This window comes from Hemitrygon akajei, chromosome 4, assembly GCF_048418815.1.
Source record: "Hemitrygon akajei chromosome 4, sHemAka1.3, whole genome shotgun sequence".
NCBI classification, from domain to species: Eukaryota; Metazoa; Chordata; class Chondrichthyes; order Myliobatiformes; family Dasyatidae; genus Hemitrygon; species Hemitrygon akajei.
In genome coordinates this window covers 131,240,003-131,265,530 of record NC_133127.1, presented here as the reverse complement: position 1 = coordinate 131,265,530, position 25,528 = coordinate 131,240,003, and the positions used below count along the sequence as shown (strand labels likewise).

General features: G+C 40.4%; 1 protein-coding gene across 2 annotated transcripts in view; it reads left to right on the top strand.

Annotated features, from left to right (window-relative positions):
* Window positions 1-25,528, top strand: part of amotl1 (angiomotin like 1) — a 148,372-nt gene that overhangs the window by 13,222 nt on the left and 109,622 nt on the right. For both annotated transcript variants that reach the window (XM_073043316.1, XM_073043315.1), the window contains exons 2-3: window positions 9,540-9,656; window positions 14,796-14,846. In XM_073043316.1, coding sequence (XP_072899417.1) covers window positions 9,563-9,656; window positions 14,796-14,846 — 145 coding nt within the window. In that variant the 5' untranslated portion in view covers window positions 9,540-9,562. The remainder of the gene's footprint in view (window positions 1-9,539; window positions 9,657-14,795; window positions 14,847-25,528) is intronic.

Sequence of the window (25,528 nt, the reverse complement as noted above, 5' to 3'; positions counted from 1 at the left end):
GATTCATGTATATCAGCATGACATCTTTTTTCGCTTTAACTTCCATGGCTAAGTAGTTCAAGTAAAGTTTTATTTTTTTAAAAACTGAACATGCAATAGCAGGAGATTCTTAAGCGATAGACTGCACCAAGTTTCAAAGCATAACTCTGCCGGTAACACTGAACATTGGAATGTGCCAGTCTGAAAGACCAATATGTTTCAGGCAGAGAAAGACAATATCTTTAATTGAATTAATCACCTTTCAACAGCAGATTATGTTTGAGACTGAATAGACTGTGGATGCAACAATGAAACAAACAGCTGAAGGAACTCAGTAGGTCAGGCAGGACTTGTGGAGGGAAAAGGGATAACTAAGGGTTTGGGTTGAGACCCTGCATCAGGACTTGGAGTGGAAAAGAGAGATGGTCCATCTGGAGGAAAGGGGAGGGATAGGGAAAAAGCTGATGAGCAATATCTAATCCAGGTGACCAGGGATGATGGGGCTAGGTGAGGGAGGGGAAATGATAAATGGCACACAGCAGATGGGTGTCTGGAGAAGGACTTGGACAAATTAGGAGAATGGACAAAGAAGTGACAGTTGAAATAGTGTTGGGAAGTGTACAGTTATGCACTTTGGTGGAAGAAATAAAATCATAGACTATTTTCTAAACGGGAAGAAAATTCAAAAATCCAAGGTGCAATGAGACTTGGATTCCTTGTACATGACCACTTAAAGGTTAATTTGCATATTGAGTTGTTAGTGAGGAAGGCCAATTCAATGTTAACACTCATTTCAAGAGGACTGGAATATAAAAGCTAGGATGTAATGTTGAGGCTTTATAAGGCCCTGCTGAGGCCTCACTTGGAGTATTGTGAGCAGTTTGGGACCCTTTATCTAAGAAAGGATGTGCTGACATTGGAGTCGGTTCAGAAGAGGTTCACGAGAATAATTCCTGGAATGAAAGGTTTATTATATGAGGAGCAATTGATGACTCTGAGTCATTACTCACTGGAACTTAGAAGAATGAGGGGGGACCTCATCCTATTTAATGGGGGAAGGCCTAAATAGAATGGAGGTGGAGAGGATCTTTCTTATGGTGGGGGAGTCTAGGACCAGATTGCTCAATTTCAGAATAGAGGGACGTCCATTTACAATGGAGATGAGGAGGAATTTCTTTACTCAGAAGGTGGTGGATCTGTGGAATTCGTTGCTACAGGTGGCTATGGAGGCTAGGCAGAGGTTAAGAGGTTTTTGATTAGTCAGGGCATGAAAGGGTACGGAGGAAGGCAGAAGAATGGGGTTCAGAGTGAAATAGATTATCAATGATAAAATGGCAGGGAGAATTCAATGGGCTGAATGGCCAAATTCTGCTCCTATGTGTTATGGTCTTATGTGGTGTATGTGAAATTACAGAATCCAATATTTATGCCATTGGTGTATAACAGAACCGGGTAGAATACGAGATACTGATCTAGTTTATATATGGACTCACCCTGGCAGTAGATAAACCCAAGGACAGACAATTCTTGTTTACCACTTTGCTATTATAACATTTGTAGGATCTATCATCATTTGAGAACTTTGTTGAGCATCATGTATCTGTGAAATAACGTGCCTGTATATTATGCATAAGAGGAGACACTGCAGTGTTTCTGCATCCAACAAAGCAAATGAGACATGGTTCAGGAGTAAGGGCATAGAAATAGAAACCCCTTGGATTCTGATTCATCATTCATATGAATTATAGTTGATCCATATCTCAGATCCATTCACTTACCTTTGCTCCCTATCTCTCAACACCTTTATCTGACATAAAGGCATAATCTTGTGCTTCAAAAATTAATTGTATATGTGCAAGCACCCAGTCTACTGGGAAGAAGAATACCAGATATTTATTATTCTTTATGTCACTCCTTGCTGGCCTACTCTTAATTTTACATGTTTTTTTTAAATTTGGGATCTCCCATTTAAACAAATAGTTTCTCAATATGTACTCCATTCTATCGTTCTTATCATCTTCATGACCTTAGCCTCCACACCTCCCCCACCTCAATTCAACACACACCAGATGTTTGCAAACCATCCTCATGAGTAAATTCTTTAATATACTTCTTGTTCTGCTAATCAAAACTCTTTTGAAATTTGAAATAAAGCAGAAATTGCAAGAATAAAGCAGGTTGGGTAGTATACATGGAGAGAGAAATGGCTTCAGATGATTGACATGAACTGCTAACTCTCTTTCTCCACACATGCAGTCAAATCTGCTGAGAATTTTTAGCAAGTTCTGTTTTACATCATTCTAGAGAATCCATATTATACTAACTCCTAGGACCATATATCCTTAAATATATATGCAATATTCCCAAATACTCAAACCAGAATACTGGATCTGACTGAGGCTCAAGACAATTAAAACAATTTTCTTACCTTTCAATTCTATTTCCTGAGTTCAAGGACAAGATTCTTTTGGGCTGAGAAGTGGCAGATGGAGTTCAACCCAGATAAGTGTGAGGTGGTTCATTTTGGTAGGTCAAATATGATGGCGGAATATGGTATTAATGGTAGGACTCTTAGCAGTGTGGAGGATCAGAGGGATCTTGGGGTCTGAGTCCATAGGACGCTCAAAGCTGCTGCACAGGTTGACTCTGTGGTTAAGAAGGCATATGGTGCATTGGCCTTCATCAGTCATGGGATTGAGTTTAAGAGCTGAGAGGTAATGTTACAGCTATATAGGACCCTGGTCAGACCCCATTTGGAGTACTGTGCTCAGTTCTGGTCGCCTCATGACAGGAAGGATGTGGAAACTATAGAAAGGGTGCAGAGGAGATTTACAAGGATGTTGTCTGGATTGGGGAGCATGCCTTATGAAAATAGGTTGAGTGAACGCGGCCTTTTTTCCTTGGAGCAACAGAGGATGAGAGGTGACCTGATAGAGGTGTATAAGATCATGAGAGGCATTGATCGTGTGGATAGTCAGAAGCTTTTTCCCAGGGCTGAAATGGCTAACACCGGAGGGCACAGTTTTAAGGTGCTTGGAAGCAGGTACCGAGGAGATGTCAGGGGTAAGTTTTTTTACGCAGAGAGTGGTGAGTGCGTGGAATGGGCTGCCAGCAACGGTGGTGGAGGTGGATACGACAGGCTGTTTTAAGAGACTCCTGGATAGGTACATGGAGCTCAGGAAAATAGAGAGCTATGGATAACCCTAGGTAATTACTAAAGTAAGGACATGTATGGCATAGCTTTGTGGGCCACAGGGCCTATAATTTGCTGTAGGTTTTCTGTGTTACCCTGTACATGGAGAGTCAAGTCTCATTACTGTGCCACAGTTCCTTGTATCTCATTATTTATAAAGTGTACCAATTTATCTCCTTCATTGGTTCAATCTAGATAATCTGATATGCTAGCTAAATTATAATTACATGCTATGACCATTCACTTATTATGTCTGTATCCTTCACAGACTCCTGCTATTTACATAAACCATGCTATAGAGTCCTCCAATCCTTCATCCAAAATAATAAAATACATGATGAAAAGCTGAAGCCCACCTTAAATCCCTGGGGAGTGCAATTTGTCTCCTCTCAGCTATCAGAAAATCACAAAATGACCCACACATATATCTGCATTTATTTTTGTTTATATTCTTGAGCAACAGCTTAATACCACTAGGAATTCCAACTCATAAATTCAATGTTTCATTGACCTTCTAGATTTGCCCCAACTCTTTCACATACCGTTTTTTATCAACTCTGTTGTGTTGAAGTACTCAGTCATTTTGGCCCTATTGGTAGACTTCAGTAATCTCCCCAGAACTAATGCCAATATCACAAGTACTGTAACTTCCATTCCTACTGTTGAATGATGTTAAAACAGTGTTGTGCATCACCTTAACACAGCTTTCAAAAGGACCATGTAGGCTGCGACATTCAATTGTGATATTCCAGGAAGAGTGGTGTAGAATTCCTTGTCCAACTCCATACTATTTTATTGATCTATTGCCAGACTTTGCAGCTGCAACCTCAGAAGGCATACACACAACAGCATTCTTGCAGCTGCTGGAGAATCTATAGAATGGAATGATGCGGTGATGGAAGAGAGAACCTGGCAGGCTGGTGGAGAACAGGCAGCACACTCTTAGAGCAGATGGTCATGGAAATCCTTTAGGGCTACAGGCGGGATTACAGTTTGTGAATGCCTGCACTTTTGGAAAGCTTTCAGTGCAGCAAAATCCCCACGCCCACACTACCTGCTTCTGTAGGCTAAAGGAAAAAGTGGACAAAATTTCTCCTTCTGTATGGAATGTGAGTAAACTGCAGCAAGCTCAGAGAAGTGAGGTAGATGATGGCAGTGTCTGGAATGATCTGGAAGGTGGGAAATTGAACTGATAACATTGACCTCATCAGCCAAAGTAGTCCAGGCAAGTGCATAAGCCTGTGTTCAGGGTAACATCAGTGCCTAGGTCTCAGAGAGGGCTACTTTCGTGAATTCAAGCCTATACAGTATACTGCTCCAGTGAAGTCTTCACCTGCATGTGCGCATAACATAGTAAGTTTAGGATAGTTAGTCCTACTATGCCTCGTTTGGCAAACAGAACGCAGTGTCGGGAAGTGCGTGCTCATGCACTTTGGTAGAAAGAACAAAATCAAACTGTTTTCTAAATGGAGAGAAAATTCAAAAATTCCAAGTGCAGAGGGACGTGACAGTTCTCATGCAGGAGTCTAGGACAAGAGAGCACAGTCCCGGAACAGAAGGATGTCCATTTAGAACAGAGGTGAGGAGGAATTTCTTTAGACAGAGGGTGGTGAACTTGTAGAATTCATTGCTATAGATGGCTGTGGAGGACAAGTCACTGGGTGTATTTAAGGCTGAGGCTGATAGGTTCTTGATTGGTTAAGGCATAGTTACAGAGAGAAGGCAAGAGAATGGGGTCAAGAGGGAAATGGATCAGCCATGATGAAATGGTGGAGAAGACTCAATGGGCTGATTGGCCTGATTCTGATTGTCTTATGGTCTTATTTGTGTGGCTCTGTGGAATATTTTTGATGTCCAGGGTCCATCTCCAGACAATCCAATAAGAAAAGTGTTAGGTATGAACAGTTCACATTGAAATTCACTTTGTAAGTGCGTGGAGTAAGCAACAAACTTACAGGAGACCAGAGTAAAACATGGGAACAGAATTAGGCCATTCATCTCATCAAGTCTGCTGCACCATTCTATCAAGGCTGATTTATTATCCCTCTCAATCCCATCCTCCTGCCTTCTGGCTAAAGAAATTCCTCCTCCTCTGTGGTGAACTAGATATACCTGTCTGACTGCTCCTGTGGCTCCTCCCACAGACCCTGCTGACTGCTCCTGTGGCTCCTCCCACAGACCCCTGTATAAAGGCGACTGTGGGCTGCTGCTCTCCCTCATTTTCCCCAGGATGTAGTGTTGTTTATTCTTCCAGTCAATAAAAGCCGATATCTCGCTTCCTAAGTCTCAGCGTGAGTTATTGATGGTGCATCATCCTCCCTGTTCAAAATGGATGTCCCTCTATTCTGAGACTGTGCCTCTGGTCCTAGACCAATCTACTATAGGAAACATTCTTTCTACATCCACACTGATTCAATATTCAACAGATTTCAATGAGATTCCCCGACATTCTTTTAAACTCCAATGAGTACAGGCCCAGAGCCAAAGGCTCCTCATACATTAACCCTTTCATTCCTGGGATCATTCTTGTGAAACTCCTCTGGACCTTCTCCAATGCCAGCACATCCTTTCTATATAAAGGAGTCCAAAACTGCTCACAATACTCCAAGTGTGGTCTGACTTACAAAGCTTCAGCATTGTATCCTTGCTTTTAGATTCTAGGCCTCTCAAGATGAATGCTGGCATTGCATTTACCTTCCTTACCACTGACTCAACCTGCAAATGAACCTTTAAGGAATCCTGCACAAGGACTCCTTTGCATCTCTGATTTTTGATTTTGCTCTGTTTAGAAAATAGTCTGTGCCTTTATTCCTTCTACCAAAGTGCATGACTATACACTTCCCAACACTGTATTCTATTTGCCGCTTCTTTGCCCGTTCTCCTAATCTGTCTAAGTCCTTCTGGAGTCTCCTGTTTTCTCAACACTTCCTGCCTCTCACCTATCTTTGCATCATCCATAAACTGGGCCACAAACCCATCAATTCCGTCATCTAAACCATTGTGGGGTAGCACTGGATATTTAACCAGCACTGTTTCATCAGAGACAGATCCAGTAAAAGATAGTCTTCTGGGCATCAACAACACACACTCTTTTGCAGAATAGTGGAGTTGAGTATTATTCTGCAGATACTGTAAACATGGGCCACTGCACTACTGTTGACATAATTTGATTGAATTTGTGCCACAACAATGTTCCTATTACTGATGAAAATCCCTAGGCGAATGTCAGGATGAAATTTCTTAGATGCACAGAACTATGCTTAGAAGTGCATTATTCTTTGTGAAGTCTGTTTACAATTTGCAACACCATATTTTCAGTGTTGTGAAAAGGAATTTCAGGCTTTATTCACTGCCCCCCTCCATTCTAAAGATAATTTTCTAAAACATTGCCATAGTTGCTACATCTTTGGAAAATTATAATTGTTTCTGCATTTTCTTTACTGATACTCTTTAATAATCTAGGATTAGAATCATCCTGTTAAGGTAGATATATTGCCACAAGTCCTATATATTACTCTATTGCTATTTCTTAATATATTAAACTTAACTTTCTCCGCTTGCTTTATTTTCTACTGAATCGTGTTACCCAACTCTCTCTTGATTGCGAAAACAGATACTTCATTAGCCAATCATATTTCTATCATCCTATTGGGTTATGCTTGTATACATTTTTAATAGTCTCAAATTTACCTCCAACAGTGGTATCATCAGTGACTTAGTTGACATTGCCATCCTAAGCCAAGGATCTAAAGGTTCAAATTCAACTCACTGTCTGAGAATAAGTAGAATGACTCTCCAGTGGATCAGCGTGGAAATGCTGCACTGCCAGAAGTGCTGTATTTCATGTCAGATATTATAACAAGGACCTGTCCATCCCTTTAAGGCACACATATTTAATTCCATAGATGGGTGATATTCCCCAAGCCCTTCAATCACCATTACGAACGCAGATCAACCAGTCATTAACATACTACAATTTTGCCATCTTGTTGTGTACAACTTGGCTGTTGTGCTTCTCATTTTGCAATAGTAACTTTGCATCTGAAAAATTTCATTGGGATAAAATATTTTGTGACATCCAGACAGGGATACATCTCTTTTTCTTCTTTTACTGATCTCCAAAAAGATAAAAATAATGTTTAGTAAGATACAAAATAAAGGCTAGCATACTAGCTATAATTTAAACTGTTACTCTATTCCCATTTCTGTTGACTTCATTAAAGAAGTGCATTGGATTGAGTGTTTGGCTTGTTTTGAATTTTATTCTCTTCTCTTCATATATTATTTTTAAGAATTCATTTATCTTTGAGATTCCTTGTATTCTTTTTCTGTTCCATTTTGGTCATCTTATAATTTTCTTTGTATCATTTTATAGTTAATATTAGTTGGGAGTTTATCACGTTTCCCTGATGTTGTAAGAGACTTTGTACTAATATTACTTAGTGTGACGAACCAAAATAGACTCTTTGGCTTTTAGTCCTATGCACTGGATCAAAATGCATTGAATACTTCAGTCTGCTTGCCTGCATTTTTCTCCATTAGCACTTTGTAGGTTTAATTTAACTTTTGAATGTTTACTATACCTAAATGTAAAATCCTGACTCTACCTTTATCCCTGTCAAATTTCAATTGCACAAAGTTTGCTATTTAGAAAACTTTCCCTTACTAAGTTCAATCCATAATTCATTATTAATCCTATTAATGTCTGTTTCCTAGTTGGACATAGATCCTAGTGGGTGCATTTTTAAAAACTCTAAAACAAAATCTTGTTTTTGCTATGTGAGTCTATTATGTTAACTGAAATGTCCTGTAGTATCTTCCTCCCTTCTGTTACCCCGGTTATTCAATTATCCTCTTCTGAGTATAGCAGAGCACACAGATTTGCCAAACCAGTCTGGCTGCCTGAATTACTCTTGCATTATATAGCTTGCAGCTTTTGGTTCCTTATTAAGTACACTGAAAGGTACACTTCAGGATGAAATGTACCTGTTGCTGTTCCTGTAATGCCTCTCTACACTCATCATTTGATCAGGATTAATTTCTGACATAATAGAGATGGAATGGTGAGCAATATGTTGTACTGCAAAATAACAAGTTGTGGTATAAGATTCTGTACTAATGACACACTGCCCAGGTTTTAGCAGCTAGATCTGTACCTAGTCTATCCCACCAAGAATGCGAGTGTCACGTTACCCACTGGAGGTTGTCCTCGTGGCACATTGTTGATTGGAGTCACTTATCTTGCAGAAAAAATCCAGTTGTCTTCCTTAAAAAAATGTTACTGGACCATGTGCTTTTATAAAAGTCCACAGCTCCCAGTGTCCTGATGATCCAAAATATTAAATATTTTATCCCCACATATACTTCTGGACCCACTGAGTTCCTTTGGCAGATTGTTGCTCTAGTTTCAAGTATCTGCAATCACTTCTGTCTTCACAGCTTTCACTTGTTTTTCTAGGCACTGACAAATTAATTTATTATATTGATTTTCACAACTGAAAATGGTTGAGCTTTAACCCCCACTGGTTGTTAGCCCTGTACTGTTTCCATCACAATGATGTCCCTGAAGTTCTACTATCTTGAAAATGCTCTTCAGTAAATAGCAGCATTGATATTCAAGATTTCTCATGAGAAGCAGTAAACTTTCCTAATCATGAATTTGGCAAGCCAGGTCATTTGGGTGAAATAAGTAAACAAATCTTCAATGAAACATCAATTGGGATACTTCTGTAAGAAGTCTCTATATTTGAGCATTACATTGATTATAATTTTAACTGAAATGAACACCTCATTGTTTCTTAAATATGGTGAAATGCATTGAAAGCATGAAGCCACATTATTGCAGAGAGCTGATATATATTACACCTGTCTTATGTATATTGAGCTGCTAGAATTATTTCCCAGATATGGGTAGTTCCGGGACGACACCAACCAGTGTGAAATAGTAATTCTTGCTTCTGCAGAATGGGTCATATATACTAGAAATCAGTAGTTATCACTGCCACCAGGCAGTAAAGAATACCTGACTTGATGATCTCCATCTCACCATACGAATTGTCATGTCTTCAAGAATAGCATCTTTTGTTTGCAGAATAATAACTTGTGTTAACCATGTAGAACCTAATAGTTTTAGTTTTGTGGATGTTTGCACTGGATATCCCTGAAGTTTACAAAATATTCTGAGTGACTGAAGTTAACCAGAGATTCAATGTGCATTCATCATTTTAAAAAATCCAATAAAAATGTTGGATATTATTTTTCAAAGAAAAATAAATGTAAAATAAATTAATTGACAAAGGAATACAGCAAGATCACTTAATCAGAGGATTAACAACAGTTTGTATTTAATATTGATATTGTGTTGCAGTTTGGCTTTAAAACTTAAATTGCATGGATACCTGTGAAAACTGGGCTTCTGCAGCTTTGTCCAACTGGTTAACTCACATTGGAATCCATCACATTGCAGACATGCTGGAAAGTGAAGGTAAGTAAATAAGCTACAGGAGTTCAAGATATAGATATAATATTTAAGACTTTAAGATGTACGTTATTTGTAAATGATTATTTCAGTGCAGTGTCAATATAATGCAGGCTAAAACTAAGCTACAATCATTGTTAATGATTCAATATGTATATTGAAACTGTTATTGGGTTATTTGTTTTTTATAAAACTCTGCATAAATAAATAAACCCTATGATTTTACCATAAATATTCTTACGCAATAAACTGCTCAATGCCAATCCCAAACTAGTTACCTTTCCTAATTCTTGTACTGTCACTGAGCAACTATATTGAGTTATTCAATTGAAATGTGATCTATTACGTGCAGATTGAACCATACAGACCAAAAGGCTCCTTGGTTCAACCAAGAATTTATGTTTTGGGTGACAGTAGATACTTGCCTCTCAACTGCTACTCAAATAAGCAAAAGACCAACAATGATATGCACATATTCCAATAGTTGAAAGTCATCAGCCTACAACACTGCACTAAAAAAATTCACAGACGTTAACTGTTTTTCTATCAAGTGACTGCAGACTAGCAATCTAGTTCTGAATTATTGTGCCTCTTTATAGCAATCTCCTACTTCTGCCACTGAAGCCAATGCCTATGCCTTTGTTACCTGACTCAACTGTTCCAATGGACTCTAGGCTGAACTAAAGTGAAACTACATAACAGCCAGTTTGCAGTTGTTAATTACCTGCATGTCTTTGGGATGTGGGAGTAAACTGAAGCCCCTGGAGAAAACCCACATGTTCACAGTGAGAACATGCAAACTCCACACAGCCACCTTTGGAAGTCAGGAATTGAACCTAGTTTGCTGGAACCGTCAAGCATCTGTAATGCTGTTTAACTGGCTACAGAAGCTTTGTGACTGGTTTTGAAATCTATCCATACTACCCTTTGGTCTTAACTGTCACATAATTACAGATACTGATTACAGCATTTCAACAGCAATCCTGACAATCTTCCTCAGACAAGTTACCGTAGTCAAATAACAAGACCACCTTGCAGCATCTCCATATATATCCTCTCGTGAGAGCAGAGCATGGGTGGGGCTCAATGCTTAATGCTTGATCTTGATTGGCTGGATCTGAATTGTCTATTTTTGATTGGTTAGGATGAATTGGCTTTGTTCTGATTGGTCGATTTCTAGGCCAAACCCTCTTTTGGGATGTGTGTTCCCAAACTGAAGCTACCTCTGCACTCATAGAACCTACATTTAGGTCTCCCACATACTCCATCGCTGGTGATTCCTTAATCTTTCTCTTGCAGGCATTCTCTTCCTTGCCAAGGATGTTGGCCTCATCAGACCTTGGTCTCATGAGTGTGATAGGCAGTGTTCAGCAATCCCACTTCATTCTGCTCTCAAGTTTTTTAAGGCACTCTAATGTTCTGCTATCCTGGTCTTCCAGTCTCACCAATATGTTCTTCTTGGCATGGTGATAGAGGTATGGAGTACACAACTCCCTGACACAGCTCTTTAGGTCCTCTAGGTACCACTTTGCTTAGCCTGTTTCTAATTATGTCCTCACTTTTTGCTTTCAACTGGACACCATATTTTTGGCAAATTCGTCTCAGCTTTTCAGTGAAGCTGCCACTGTATGGCACAATAATCATTATATCTGGAGGTTGTCTACGTTGTGATGTTGTGTTGCACTGCATTCCTTTCTCAATTATGACAATACTTCTGTATTGTGAAGGTTGTAGAACATTACTGCAGTAAAGCTATGTGGTCCATGAACTTTAAGAATTGGCCAGAAGAAGCACAAGCCATCTACCTTCCATTTTATCTACACAGAGGCGAGGATCTAATTGATAGGGATGTGTGAATTTAGAGTGAGAGGTGCTGAAAGGGAAGCAAAGCTGATTGTTCCAGATCAAGAATCTTAATTTATGGCCTGGATATTAGAGCACTGGATAGGGAGAAATCAAGAGCTTAAGGAAACCATCTGAATTTGACCAACTTGATTGAATTAAAGGTTTACTCAAAATGACAGCAACAAATGTTTCCAGCCTCTTTGAAGCAATATATTCAACTCTATATGACTCAGATAATCAGAAAGCAAGATAGAAGTGAATGAAGAAACAAGGATCTGCATTCTAAAAGTCATCTGCAGAATTAGCAAAGGTGAATTTCCAGTAACATCAAAGTAAACCCCAACAGTTAAATATAATCAGTCTTATTGCTTAATGTATGATTGTAGCCCAGGCTTAAACAAGGAATCACGGCAATGGTGATGGCAAAGGACCTTGTAACTCACTGGGCCTAAACTGGCACTCTCTCCCCTGCCAGTCCTATCTACTCTTGTCCCCTTTTGCCCCTTTTCTAACCATATTTACTTTTCAAAATGTTTCTCCTCGTGTTTATCCAATTCTCTAACATATTAACAGATGTAAGGAAAGACCAGATACTGGTGAACAGTTGATTTGGAAAGTTCTTCTCACAGATTAGAACTTGCAGAAAAATAAGGAATAGAAATTATGGAAGGATGAACATTAATTCACAGATGATTTACTGTAAGACTAAGCACACCTCTGACTTCTTGTGTAGAATCGCAGAAGTTATGACTGGAATCCTTTCCCTTACTGCTGCCAATGGCAACATATTTTGTTTATATGTGTTAGTATGGAGCCATGGAGTCCATCGTTTATTCCTCAGTGTTGAATCGAGCAGTGTTTAGGATCAAAAATACGAAGAAATTCTGTGCACACAAAGTGCTGGAGGAACTCAGCAGGCCACACAGCATCTATGGAAAAGAATACAGTCGACGTTTCAGGCCGAGACCCTTCAGCAGAACAAGAAATTATGTGACAGGGCAGAGTCAAAAGTTTCAATCACACAGCACAGAATTTTAAACACATCAGGACTTCTTGGATTGTGCTGTAAATACATCAGCAAACATGACTGGTGCCTTACAAAACACATAGCTCAGGTTGCAACTTTTGTGATTGGTACCTGTGTGAGTGGCATTTACCTAAAGCAAAGCAAACATCTGTTGTCCTACAAAACATGATTGACATTGTTGTTGGTATGTTGGTCCATGTCCATCAGGACTACACAAATGAGTGTAGAAGTAATCCTCCCATGAATTTCTAAAAGGGACACACAATTATTTATTACTTATGATGGATTCTGTTACTAAAGACTGACTGAATCAGCTGAACTGCCAATACAAAATAGATTTGTTATCCCTGTGTGGACCCAAGTGGACTGAATCTTCACCCCCTGACTCCCCTCCCTGTATTTTAAAATTATCACTGAAGAGGGGTGCTTGCAACTCCTCCAAAGAGTCTTCTGTAAGCTATCTTATAATATAGGTATAATTTAGTTATCTCTACCGGAAGAGTTCAATCATGATTTCAAGTTGTGCACATTTATTCACTCTCTAAGCTATGCATGGTTGATATGTGAACTCATTGGAAAGATTATGAATTGCATTGGTTACATGTAGGAAGGATTACATGACGTGCCACAACAAAACACTGGGAGCAAGCTGGCATGGGTGACCTATGCACTACACCCTCACATGGGTTTTCAACTGTTTACATTCTTAAGTTTAACTTGAATCCATTTTTCATCTAAACTGAACAGTACATTGTTGAAGGATTCACCAAATTTGGACTCTCTGTATAAATTTTTAAGTGCAACTAGATAGGCTTGACTGTTCCTTCTAGTTATTTCTGATATTTCAAATGGCTGTGGCCTGAACCATTTTAACAAACCTCTGCATTTCTTTTGTGAATGGAATACCTTTGACTTTCTGTGGGTGTACTGCAAGCATGCAGTAATGTTCCGCAGCCTACCTCCGACAATGCAGCATTACAGATGCTTGACAGTCTGGGCAAGCCAGGTCTGAATCCTGATCTCCAATGGTCTCCGTGCAGAGCTTGCATGTTCTCCCTGTCAACACGTGGGTTTTCTCCAGGTGTCCCAGTTTCCTCCCACATCCCAAAGATATGCAAGTTTATTGATTAATCAACCACTACAAACTGACTGCTCTGCAGGTGAGGGGTAGTACTGTAGAAAATGTGGGGAGAACAGATTACAGGGGAAAATTATTCAGTGATGGGATTTCTCTGTGAGCTAGCATAAAATCAATAGGCTGAATGGTCTCCTACATCATAATGAAATATGGGCTGGGCTGAGTTGCAGTCTCAGAATAAAGGAATTGACTATTTAGGACTGTAATATGGAGAGATTTTTTCATTCATAGGATGTTGAAACTGGAATTCTCCATCACAAACGACTGTAGAAGGCCAGTAACTGAATTTCTTCATATAGAGATGATTAAAAGATATCTGAATATTAAAGAAGTATAAGGATGCTCCAGGAAACTGGCACAGACATCTGCCATGCTCTTGAATATGAGAGGAGGCTCAAAGAGCTAAATGCACTATTTCTTCTATAATTAAGAGCATCAGGATTCTTCCTTTAAAATATTCTTCAGAAGATAATAGAGTGATATAAATTAAATGTTCACAATTTCATAAAATCTCATAATGCTCAAAAATAAAGGGCACCATGTTAACAGAGCGGTTAACATTGATGCTATTATAGCCCAGGGCATCAGAATTCAGCGTTCAATTCTGGCATCCTCTGTAAGAAAGTTTGCACGTTCTTCCCGTATGCGCGTGGGTTTTCCCTGGGTGCTCCGGTTTCATCCCACAGTCCAAAGAGGTACCGGTTAGTAGGTTAATAGGTCATTTTAAATTGTCCTGTGATTAGGCTATGTTTAAATAGGTGGGTTGCTGGGGGTCGTGGCTTATTGGGCTGGACAGGCCTGTTCGTCACTGTATCTCTAAACAATTTTTTTTGAATGTTGAGCGAATATTGGCAAATTCTCTTAAATCTATTTTCAAAGCATTATCAAATAACATGCTAAGTTTCCACTAGCCACCTCCTCCCTATGTCTAGAAGAGTCTTCAGTTCCCATTACGGCCTCATTGCTGCCAGAACAAGTGAGTGGAAGCAAATTATCTTTGATCCTGAGAAAAAGAAAATCAGAATACAGCTGTTTATGGGGTAATGTTGATCTCAGATGGAATATGGTTTTTTGCTGCTTTGTCAGGTTAATGCAACATTTTAGGAAGAAAGCATGAAATATTTCTCTCACACAGAAACTGCCCCAACAGAACTGATGTCTCCTCCAATGGATAGCAACCAAACAGGTAAGATGTTCTTCAATCAGATTACATCACAAGTGCTAATGCTAGTAATCTGTCTTGATGCATGATTTCTCAGTCATGGATGTTCTAACTCCATCCTTAGTAACCATTGTTTTGGGAATTAAATGTACTGCTAAACAATTAAAAATCAGTAATAATGTGGTTATTTACCTGAAAGAATATAAATGAAAGAATTTTATTTTATTTTATTGACATAGAGTAAGGAATGGGCCCTTCCGGCCCCTTCAAACCATGCCACCCAGTAAACCCAATTTTAATCCTAGCCTAATCAATCGACAATCTACAGTGACCAATTAACCTACTAACTGGTACATTCTTGGACTGTGGGAGGAAACCAGAGAACCTGGAGGAAACCCATGTAGTCATGCAGAGAACATGCAAACTCTTTGCAGGCAGCTGCGGGAATTGAACCCAGTTCACTGGAACTGTAAAGCATTGTGCTAACCACTATGCTACCATGCTGCCCCAAGGTTTATGGAGGTTTTTTATGCATTTGACACACTGGAGATAGTAATATTAGAATTTTCTTATTCCGGTTTCTTACATTAAAAACAAGAAACAAACCAAAGGAAATGAAGAGATGAGATGAAGAACGTTGGAAGCAAAGGGTAAAGATAGTAATAAGTGATGGAATAGACAGGGAGAGGCAAAAGGAAAAGGAGGAGGGGACAGGGTTCAGAGAGTTAGAGATGTGATTGCAAAGCCAAATGCTGATTATTGGGGTGGTGGGGGGGAAGTGATGCACACATTCTAAAATGAAAAGGTAATGCATCAGATTCAAAATACAGTAAATTAATCTGGCATTGGGGTTGAACCACAATGAGACTTTGGTACAGGGGCCTATTGGACCAAAGCTAAAGCCGATGAAGCACAATACGAGAAGGCCAGCAAATAAATGACTCTGTTGAAGTAGTGAGATTAGAATTTTTCAAATCAAATTAACAAAACAAATGATAAAAATTAAGTATCTGTTATAGTAATCAGTGAGTTCAACACGACAGCTGTGCAAGATGTTGCCACCCTTTCTGGAAGAATTTTACAAATGATCATTGACAATACTGTGACAGCCGAGGCAAAGAAGCTGATGTAGAGTGCATGACCTTGCAAGTCAAGTCAAGTGAAGTCACTTTTTATTGCCATTTCAACCATAACTGCTGGTAGAGTGCACAGTAAAAATGAGAAGTTTTTCAGGACCATGATGCTACATGAAACAGTACAAAAACTACACTAAACTACGTGAAAATGTCACACTATCATATATCTTCATGCTTCATACTTGTAAAACTTCACACTATCTGTAGCACTTTAGCTCCTCCTAGTTTTAGAATTATCCACATTGTCCTGCATTTCATTCTGGATAGTTTTGCATCACCTGCTTTTAATTTGTGGTTTCAATTTTTACTCAAATACCGGTAGGTTAAACAGTAATAAGAGCAGACAGAAATGTAACATCACAGATGAGAGAAAGCATGTGAGGATCTGTCAACAAAATATTGCCCAGTAAAACCACCATGAACAGGGATAATAGCTAATGCAGTTATCATTTTCAAAATATCTTTATGAGATGCTATGACATACTTGTAGAAACTGCTTTACCAACACTTTTATTTAATTATTTATCCTGACTATAACATCTTTATCTATTGAACTTATGATCATCCCTAGGGTCTTCTGTTACATTCAATTGTTAAACTATAAAATCAATTTGTTATTCATTGTATTTAAATATGTTTTTCATTTAAATGTTGGCATATTCCCTGACAACAAAGACCTTGGTCTTACTTACAAATATAAGCAACTTAAACATTTTCATAAATTTTATAAACATCTTCATAAATATTGGCTTTATCAACTTATTTCAGTTTTAAAATATGAAAATGTCCCAACACATTGAAAACATTCAGCCATTGAGAGAGCAAGCAAAAACTTAAAAAGGGTAGATTGCTGCTAATGAACACTGATAATGATAATGAACACTGATAATGCTAATGAACACAGATAATGACACTGAACTGACATATGCCTTTTGATTTTGTGTTTTATATTCTGCGTTCTTGCTCCTTTTTTGTTGCCGTTTGCACGATTGTTTTGTGTGGGGGGGGGTTGTCATTTGATATTTTTCTTTGAATGGATTGGTTTCATGGTTCTTTGTTTAGTGGCTGTCTGCGGGGAAGACGAATTTCAGGGTTGCAAACTGCATACGTACTTTGATAATAAATGTACTTTGAATCTTTGTATAGGAAGTGACTACAGAATGTCTTGATTTGTCACGGAAATGCAGGCAAATTCAAGTTTTCAATGGAATGCTTGACCATGGCTGATTACAATGACAGCCAAGGTTACTGCCAAGACGCACACCAGAGGCAGAGAACTGCAACACAGCAGCCCTGTTGAAAATTTGTTCTCCTCCTCCCACTCCTCAGGAAGCAAAAGTAAAATTTTCACAGCCTCTGAGCATTTCAGCTACCCGCTACAGAGCTTAGATCAATCAAAAAAAATGCTTTAAGCTCTGCATCCATACATATCAGACAGTGGTAAGGCGTGACCACTTTCCCCTTTTCCACTTCACCTAACTGGCTTCCAAGGATGGGATTTACTGAATCTACTATATCCAATGCTCCCTCTTCTACATCAGTGAGGCCCAATGTAGATTGGGGGAGTACTTTTACTCTGCAACAAGTAGGAGAGGGAGCCATTCCTAGTGGTCAACCATTTTAAGTCTCATTCCCATTCCGACATATCAGTCCACAGCCTTCTCTACTGCAAAGAGGAGGCCACTCTCATGTTGGAGTAGCATCATCTCATATTCCGTCTGGGTAGCCTCCAACCTGATGGCATGAACAACCGATTTCTCTAACTTCTGGTCATTTCTTCCCACTCTCCCTTCTCTTATCTATCACTCATCATTCTGGCTGCCTCTCTCTTCATCTCTTCTTACCTGCTTATCACCTCCTCCCGTGCTCCCGTGGTGCCGTGGTCCACTTTCCTCTCCTATCAGATTACTTCTTCTTCTGCCCTTTACCCTTTCCACCAGTCATCTTCCAGCTTCTCACTTCAACCCCTTCCCCATCCACCTATCTTCCCCCTCACATGACTTCATCTATCACCTTCTAGCAATGACCCCCTTGGCTCCCAGACCACATCCTCAGAGCCTCTCTCTCCCTTTCTGGCCATTACATTAAAAAATGTAAAGAATATTGATTTACAATGCACAGTGAAAGACAAAAGGAACTGCAAATTCAACTAATTGCAAAAAATGATTCAAATCTATTTAAAGCTACAAATGAAATGTTATTCACTTTTTTCAGTTCTTTCATCTCCGTCGCATCTGTTCTCAGGATGCAGTTTTCCCTTCCAGGACATCGGAGATGTCCTCCTCCTTCAAAGAATGAGTTTTCCCTTCCTCCACCGTGGATGCTGCCCTCACCTAAATCACCTCCATTTCCTGAACATCTGTGCTCACCTTAACAGTGATAGAGTTCCTTTTGTCCTTACCTACCATCCATGAGCCTCTGCGTCTAACACATCATTCTGCGTAACTTCCACCATCTTCAACAGGACCCTACGGCTAAACATATCTGCACCTTACCCCCCCCCCCCCCTCCACCCACAGGGATTGCTCCCTCCATGGACTCCTGTCCATTCGTCTCTCCCTCCCAGCCCTTTTCCCTGCGGGCAGCCAAACTGCTTCACCTGCCTGGTCACCTCCTCCCTCATCTCCATACAGTGCCCCAGTCAGTCCTTCTGGGTGAGACAGCACTTCACCTGCAAATCTACTGGTGTCATCTGTAGTGTCCGGTGCTCCCGATACGGCCTCCTCTACATTGGTGAGACCCATCGTAAATTGGAGACAGCTTTGTAGAGCACCTCCTCTCTATCCACCAAAATCAGAACTTCCCGGTGGCCAAACATTTTAATTCTCATTCCCATTCTGATATGTCTGTACGTGGCCTCCTCTTGTGCCACAATGAGGCCACCCTCAGTGGGGGAGAAGCAGCACCTTATATTCTGCCTGGGTAGCCTCCAACCTGTTGGCATGAACATCGATCTCTCTTTCCAGTAAACATATCTCCCCCTCTTCTCTTCTTTTCCCTACTCTGGCCTCTTACCTCTTTTCACCTGCCTGTCACCTCCCCCAGATAACCTCCTCCTTCCCTTTCTCCTACAATCCACTCTTCTCTCCTATCAGATTCCTTTCTCTACAGCCCCTTACTCTTCCTGTCCAATATGCTTCACCTATCACCTTTTAGCTATCCTCCTTCCCATCCCCCTCCCTTTTTATTCTGGTGTCTTTCCCTCTTCCTTTACAGTTCTGAAGAAAGGTCCCGGCCTGAAATGTCATCTGTTTATTCATTTCCATAGATGCTGCTTGACTTGCTAAGTTCCTCCAGCAATTTGTGTGTGTTGCTTTGCAGAATTTCTTGTGTTTAAAATATTTCTTTATTTATTACAGTAAAATCATTTTTCATCAATAATTTAGAGTGTACATTAGTAGTCCAACTATTCACTACTTCATTGCTTTTTCACCTTTCAATGGGTTTGGTGCAGTGATATCAGCTTCTCAACATCAGACTGAATGTCACTATGGCGTCTTATACCCAACGTTGAATAATTTGCTGTCTGTTTCGTCATTTTGAAAGGAGTTGGGCAACTGCACTGAAACCACACTCCACTAAATATGATATTGGAAAGGCAATAAAGAAGATCTTGACCTTGTTCCACAGTGCATGATAGTGTTCAGAGAGTTCTTACTGCAGCCAGAAGTCTTGATATGATTTTTTGAACCTTGGCTTCAGCTCAGTCATTTTTTAGCGAAATTAGTTCTTTCTCCATCCTTCCTGTTAATGACTCATTACAAGTGTTCAAGAACAGTTTTATTACCCAATCTGGAATTTAGATCAAGAAAAGCCCTGAAATATCTCTGACATGTTTTTATGTAACTCACACAGTATACTTGAAAATCATCATCTGGTATTCTTTCTTTCTCTTCCAACTCAGAGAGGGTCAGAAATTGGAAAAGGTCGCAAAGGCCAATGTTGCACTTATATAGGGTTAACTTAGACAGAAATGTGGAGATGACTGATTTAAACTTAATAAGATTCACATCATTTGATGCAATTGAAGATTGATTTCATTAAACTTTACAAATAATTCTGACTAGCGATGTCATGCCTAATATTCTTGAATTGATTACTAAATGAAGCATTTGAGTCTTCAAAGGATTATACTAAAGTTTCAAAACGTGCATAAAAGCATCTCAGACAGTTTCCTTTTGAGAGCCATCTGACTTCTGTGTGCAACAGAAAGTAACAACCCGACAGTGATGTCCTGTCATTGATGGTCCCCCATCTGTTGTACAAGCAAGAATGTTGGTGAGTGGAATGTCCTTCTCTTTGAAAAATTGCTCAACAACCTGAAATATTGACTTCCACTTCATATCTGTTTCTAGTCTCCTTGCAAATAACAACTCTTGAACCATGTTTTCATCTTTTATGAAGCCAACATAACCAAGAAGCAAAGAGTCATGGCCTAGCAAAGTTGACTCATCCAACTACAGAGAAATTTCTGTTGTCCTGAGTATGTTGCACAATGTGTCTTCCACCTTCTTAGACATTTCACCTCTTCGTCTTTGAACAGCATTGTTGCTGAGCAGAATTACTTTAATTATTTGGTGTGGTGACTTATGCAAAATTGTACTCAGAACCTCACTTGCTGCTAGCAGAATCAGTTCTTGTACAGCTTGTGGAGCTTCCTAGATTTATCAGTGAGCAATGAAATGTTGTATGAAGCATGCAAACTATCACTGTTTCACTGTGAAGTGCTGGCAAACATGTTTTGAAGTGTTTTCTGTTTCTGAAAGTTTTCACAAAGTAACTGAAAATAAACCAAGTTCTTGCTTGCTGGATCAGAATGTGTTCTCTTCAAATGTTCAGGGAACCTGGACAGTTTCAATGCCTGTCATTGCTTCTGCCATTTTTGTTATGGATTAATGGCCTAGTGTTTAAATCCAACCTCAAATTCTGCAATCCATAAAGGGGAAAGTTATGATATCATCATAGCTCAGGAAAAACTTCACTGAAGGTACTTAGAGTCGGTCAGCGATATCTTAATTGTGCCATGAGCTGGGGACATGTGGTCAAGGCCATTTGAGAGGGCAGATTCTGAGCTTTACCCCACTGAATGCATCACTGTGTGATTAGAGTATGGGAATCGTACTACCTAACATAGTATTACAGTAGTGATTGGCAATAATGCACGGGCCAGACCTGGAAATAACACAATTTCTTCAATCCAGATTTCTCATGGTACAGGATGCCATGTTATTGTTGTTCAACAAGTAGAACACACTTTGAGCAAAGTATAGGAAAAAAGTTGATTAGCAAGAGATGAGGTGATTACATGATCATTGTAATCAATTTTGAGGCACTGGGTGTCAAAAGCCAATAATAAGTAATTCAATTCTCACCAAGTGCCCCCACCACCCCCTTTATCTTTATTGCCCCCTTAGAAACTCCCACCACCCTTTCTTTCCAGTACTGATGAAGGATGTTGCCTCGTAACATTGACTCTTCATTCCTTTCCATAGATGCTGCCTGACATGCTGAGTTCCTCCAGCATTTTAAGTATGTTGCCCTGGATTTCCAGTACTGTATCTTCAGAATCTCTTGCATTAAGGATGGGCTTTAACCAGTGTCTGCTTTACTTCAGAAGAATAGCTGCAGGAACTCTGGAAAATCAATTGCAATTGTACTCAAAACACATTTCCCATGTCTTTATGGCTCTTGTACAAACCCACACTGGACAATTGGAAGAATCCCTATGGAAATCCATTCTTTTTGGTTTCCATTGTTATTCCTAACTAGTCATGAATAGTGAATCATTATCAGAATCAGAATCAGAATCAGGTTTACTATCACCAGCATGTGACATGAAATTTTTTAACTTAGCAGCAGCAGTTCAATGCAATACATAATATAGAAGAGAAAAAAATAATAAATAAAATAATAGTAGTAAATAATAACTAAGTAAATCAATTACAGTATACGCATATTGAATAGAATAAAAATCATGCAAAAAACAAATAATATATTTTAAAAGTGAGGTAGCGTCCAAATGTTCAATGCCCATTTAGGAATTGGATGGCGGAGGGGAAGAAACTGTTCCTGAATCACTGACTGTGTGCCTTCAGGATTCTGTACCTCCTACCCAGGTGCTGGAAGTCCTTAATAATGGACGCTGCCTTTCTGAAACACCACTACCTGAAAATATCCTGGGTACTTTGTTGGCTAGTACCCAAGATGGAGCCAACTAAATTTACAACCCTCTGCAGCTTCTTTCGGTCCTATACAGTAGCACCCTCCCCCTTACCAGACAGTGATGCAGCCTGTCAGAATGCTCTCCATGGTACAATTATAGAAGTTTTTGAGTGTATTTGTTGACATACCAAATCTCTTCAAACTCCTAATGAATTATAGCTGCTGTCTTGCCTTCTTTATAACTGCATGTTCCTTTTGTTCCAGAATACTGTAGATTTTGATTGACTACTAAATACAACTATTCTTGAACACCCTTCTGTGCTGATTTATCTGAATAAAATACATCATATTTAATAGACAATTACCTTATCTGTTTCAAACTTTTGTGATCAAATATGGATAAACCTTACTCACCTGGGCCCTTAAGTCCAAAGTGGAGCATTGGCCATCGATGACCTTCAGTCTCCATCATCCTCTGGAGTTGATGGTATGGTTGGAGTTCATCAGTACCTCTGCAATCCACTGAATTCACTGATTGGCCTGTACAGCTTCACTGGAGCCTTACCCACTTCCTCCTCTCACGATGGGAACACAGGGTTGGACTTTGAGAGGCATGGATAGATGTACTGACACTTACTTTCCATTGTGCCTGTTGTGGTTAATGAAGGGCACAGGTATGTAATATTGGGTAAATGGAGGTGTTCAGAAGCAACCTAAACTTCCTGAAAAAATAATTACAATAATATTGTAAATGAAAATATGGAAATCACAGATCTATCTAATAATTATTTGTCATTATTATTTACGGTGAATGAAGAAGGTAAGATGCCAGACAGTCTAAGGAAAGTAACTGAATCATGGATTATCTTACTGAAATTAATATAAAGATTATCACAGTAATAAACTCAGCAAATACTGTGGACCAGGGTTTTAAAGGAACTTGGCAGGAAACTTGCAGTTGCCCTCACCCTAATCCCTTTGATTTAGGAATCATTCCTTTACACTGCAAAATGCACATGGCATATTGTATTTTGGAAAATGTCAGAGCAGGGAAACAGGAAATTATAAACCAGTGAACTATCATCCGTGATTGAAAAATTAGTGAGATCTACAAATAAGGTAGATTGAGAGGACACATTGATAACATCAGACTAATTAGAGATCCAGCATGAATTTCTAAAGGATGGGTAATGGCTGAAATGGCTAAAGGGTAGGTAACTGGATCAAATATTTTTAAGGTGCAATTATTATTGAAAATAACTGCCTCAATGACTATCACCCAGTTGCACTCGCATTTACAGTAATGAAGTGCTTTGTGGGGTTGGTCAAGGCCAGAATCAATTCCTGCCTAAGCAAGGACTTGGACCCGCTGCAATTTGCCTATCACCATGATAGGTCTGCAGTTGATGCAATCTCATTGGCTCTCCACTCGGCCTTGGATCACCTGGACAATAATAATACCTATGTCAGGCTGCTGTTTATTGATTACAGCTTAGTGTTCAACAGAATCATACCCTCAGTTTTTATCAACAAGCTCCAAAATCTGGGTCTCTGTACCTCCCTCTTCAATTGGAGCCTTGACTTCCTAACTGGAAGACTAAAGTCAGTGCGGATCGTAAATAACATCTACTCCCCACTGGCAATCGATGCAGGCGCACCTCAAGGATGCGTATTTGCACATTGCTCAGCTCTCTCTAAACCCGTGACTGTGTGGCTGAGCACAGCTCAAACGGCATCAATAAATTTGCTAAAGGCACAACTATCATCGGCAGAATTTCTGATGTGATGAGGATGGGTACAGGGTGAGATTGATCAGCTAGATAGATGGTGTTGCAACAACAACCTTGTTGGTAAGACCAAGGAATTGATTGTGGACTTCAGGAAAGGGAAGTTGAGGGAATGCGCACCAGTCTTCATCAAGAGTTCAGCAGTGGAAAGAGTGAGCAGTTTCAAGTTCCTTAATGTCAAAATCTCTGAAGATCTATTCTGGGCCCAACATATTGATGCAATTCCAAAGAAGGCACGAAAGCAGCTATATTTCATTAGGAGTTTGAGACTTGGTATGTCAACAAAGACTCCCGCAAATTTGTACAGATGTACCATGGAGAGCATTCTAACTAGTTGCATCACTGTCTAGTATAGAGTGGCCACTGCACAGATTGGAAAAAGCTGCGGTAAGTTGTAAACTCAGCTAGCCTTCCCAAAATCGAGGACAGCTTCTGATGCACCATCAATAACTCTCTCTGACACGTGAGGCGAGATATCGGCTTTTATTGACTGGAAGAAAGAACAAGCAGCAATTGACCACCATACTACATCCTGGAGACTGAGGGCAGGGCTCAGGCCCCAATTGCCTTTATACCGGGGTCTGTGGGAGGAGCCACAGGAGCAGTCAGCGGGGGGGGGGGGGGGGCGTGTCCAGACAGGTAAATGTAGTTCACCACATTCACCCCCCCTTTGTTTTAAAAGAGAGTCCCCATGGGGCGAAGTTTCTTACAAGTATATTTACAGGTTAAGTCTATCAGGTGGTCGAATCTATCGCTGAGATCTACGTAGCACCGGCTGTGATTGCACAGGTGCCGGTGGTGATTGCACCGGAGACGGTGGTTTGCTGGTTCTGGCCTATCTGGAGGTGTCAGCCCACTAGGCGTCAGTGATCCCTCACGTGTGTGCGAGGCGCCTGGTATATGCGCGTGCAAGACGCCCGGTTTAGGAGTGTCGTGAGGAGTCTGTGTAGGGCTCGGTGTGCGCGGTGTCACCTCGGGTACAGGGTTCACAGTTACCGTGTAGTGTTCGGGGTAGTGGTCTGCTGCTCCTGCGGGCGCCAGGTCGCGGACGGAGACCGTGTCCTCCCGCCCATCAAGTAAGACCACGTAGGCGTACTGGGGGTTCGCATGTAGAAGGTGAACCCTCTCGACCAGCGGGGAGTACTTATTGCTCCTCACATGTTTCCGGAGCAGCACTGGCCCTGGGGATGTCAGCCAAGCTGGTAGGGTGGTCCCAGTGGCAGACTTCCTGGGAAAAGAGAATAGGCGCTCGTGAGGGGTGGCATTGGTGGACGTACGTAACAGGGAGCGGATAGAGTGGAGTGCCTCGGGGAGGACCTCCTGCCATCAAGAGACCGGCAACCCTTTTGACTTAAGGTCTAAAAGTGTGGCCTTCCACACTGTGGCATTCTCCCTCTCCACCTGTCCATTTCCCCGGGGATTATAGCTCGTGGTCCTACTAGTAGCAATGCCCCTAGCCAGCAGGTACTGGTGCAGCTCGTCACTCATAAAGGAGGACCCTCTATCACTGTGGATATAGCAGGGATATCCGAACAGAGTGAAGAGCTGGTGCAGGGCTTTTATGACGGACGTGGCAGTGGTGTCGGGGCAGGGGATGGCAAAGGGGAACCGCGAGTACTCG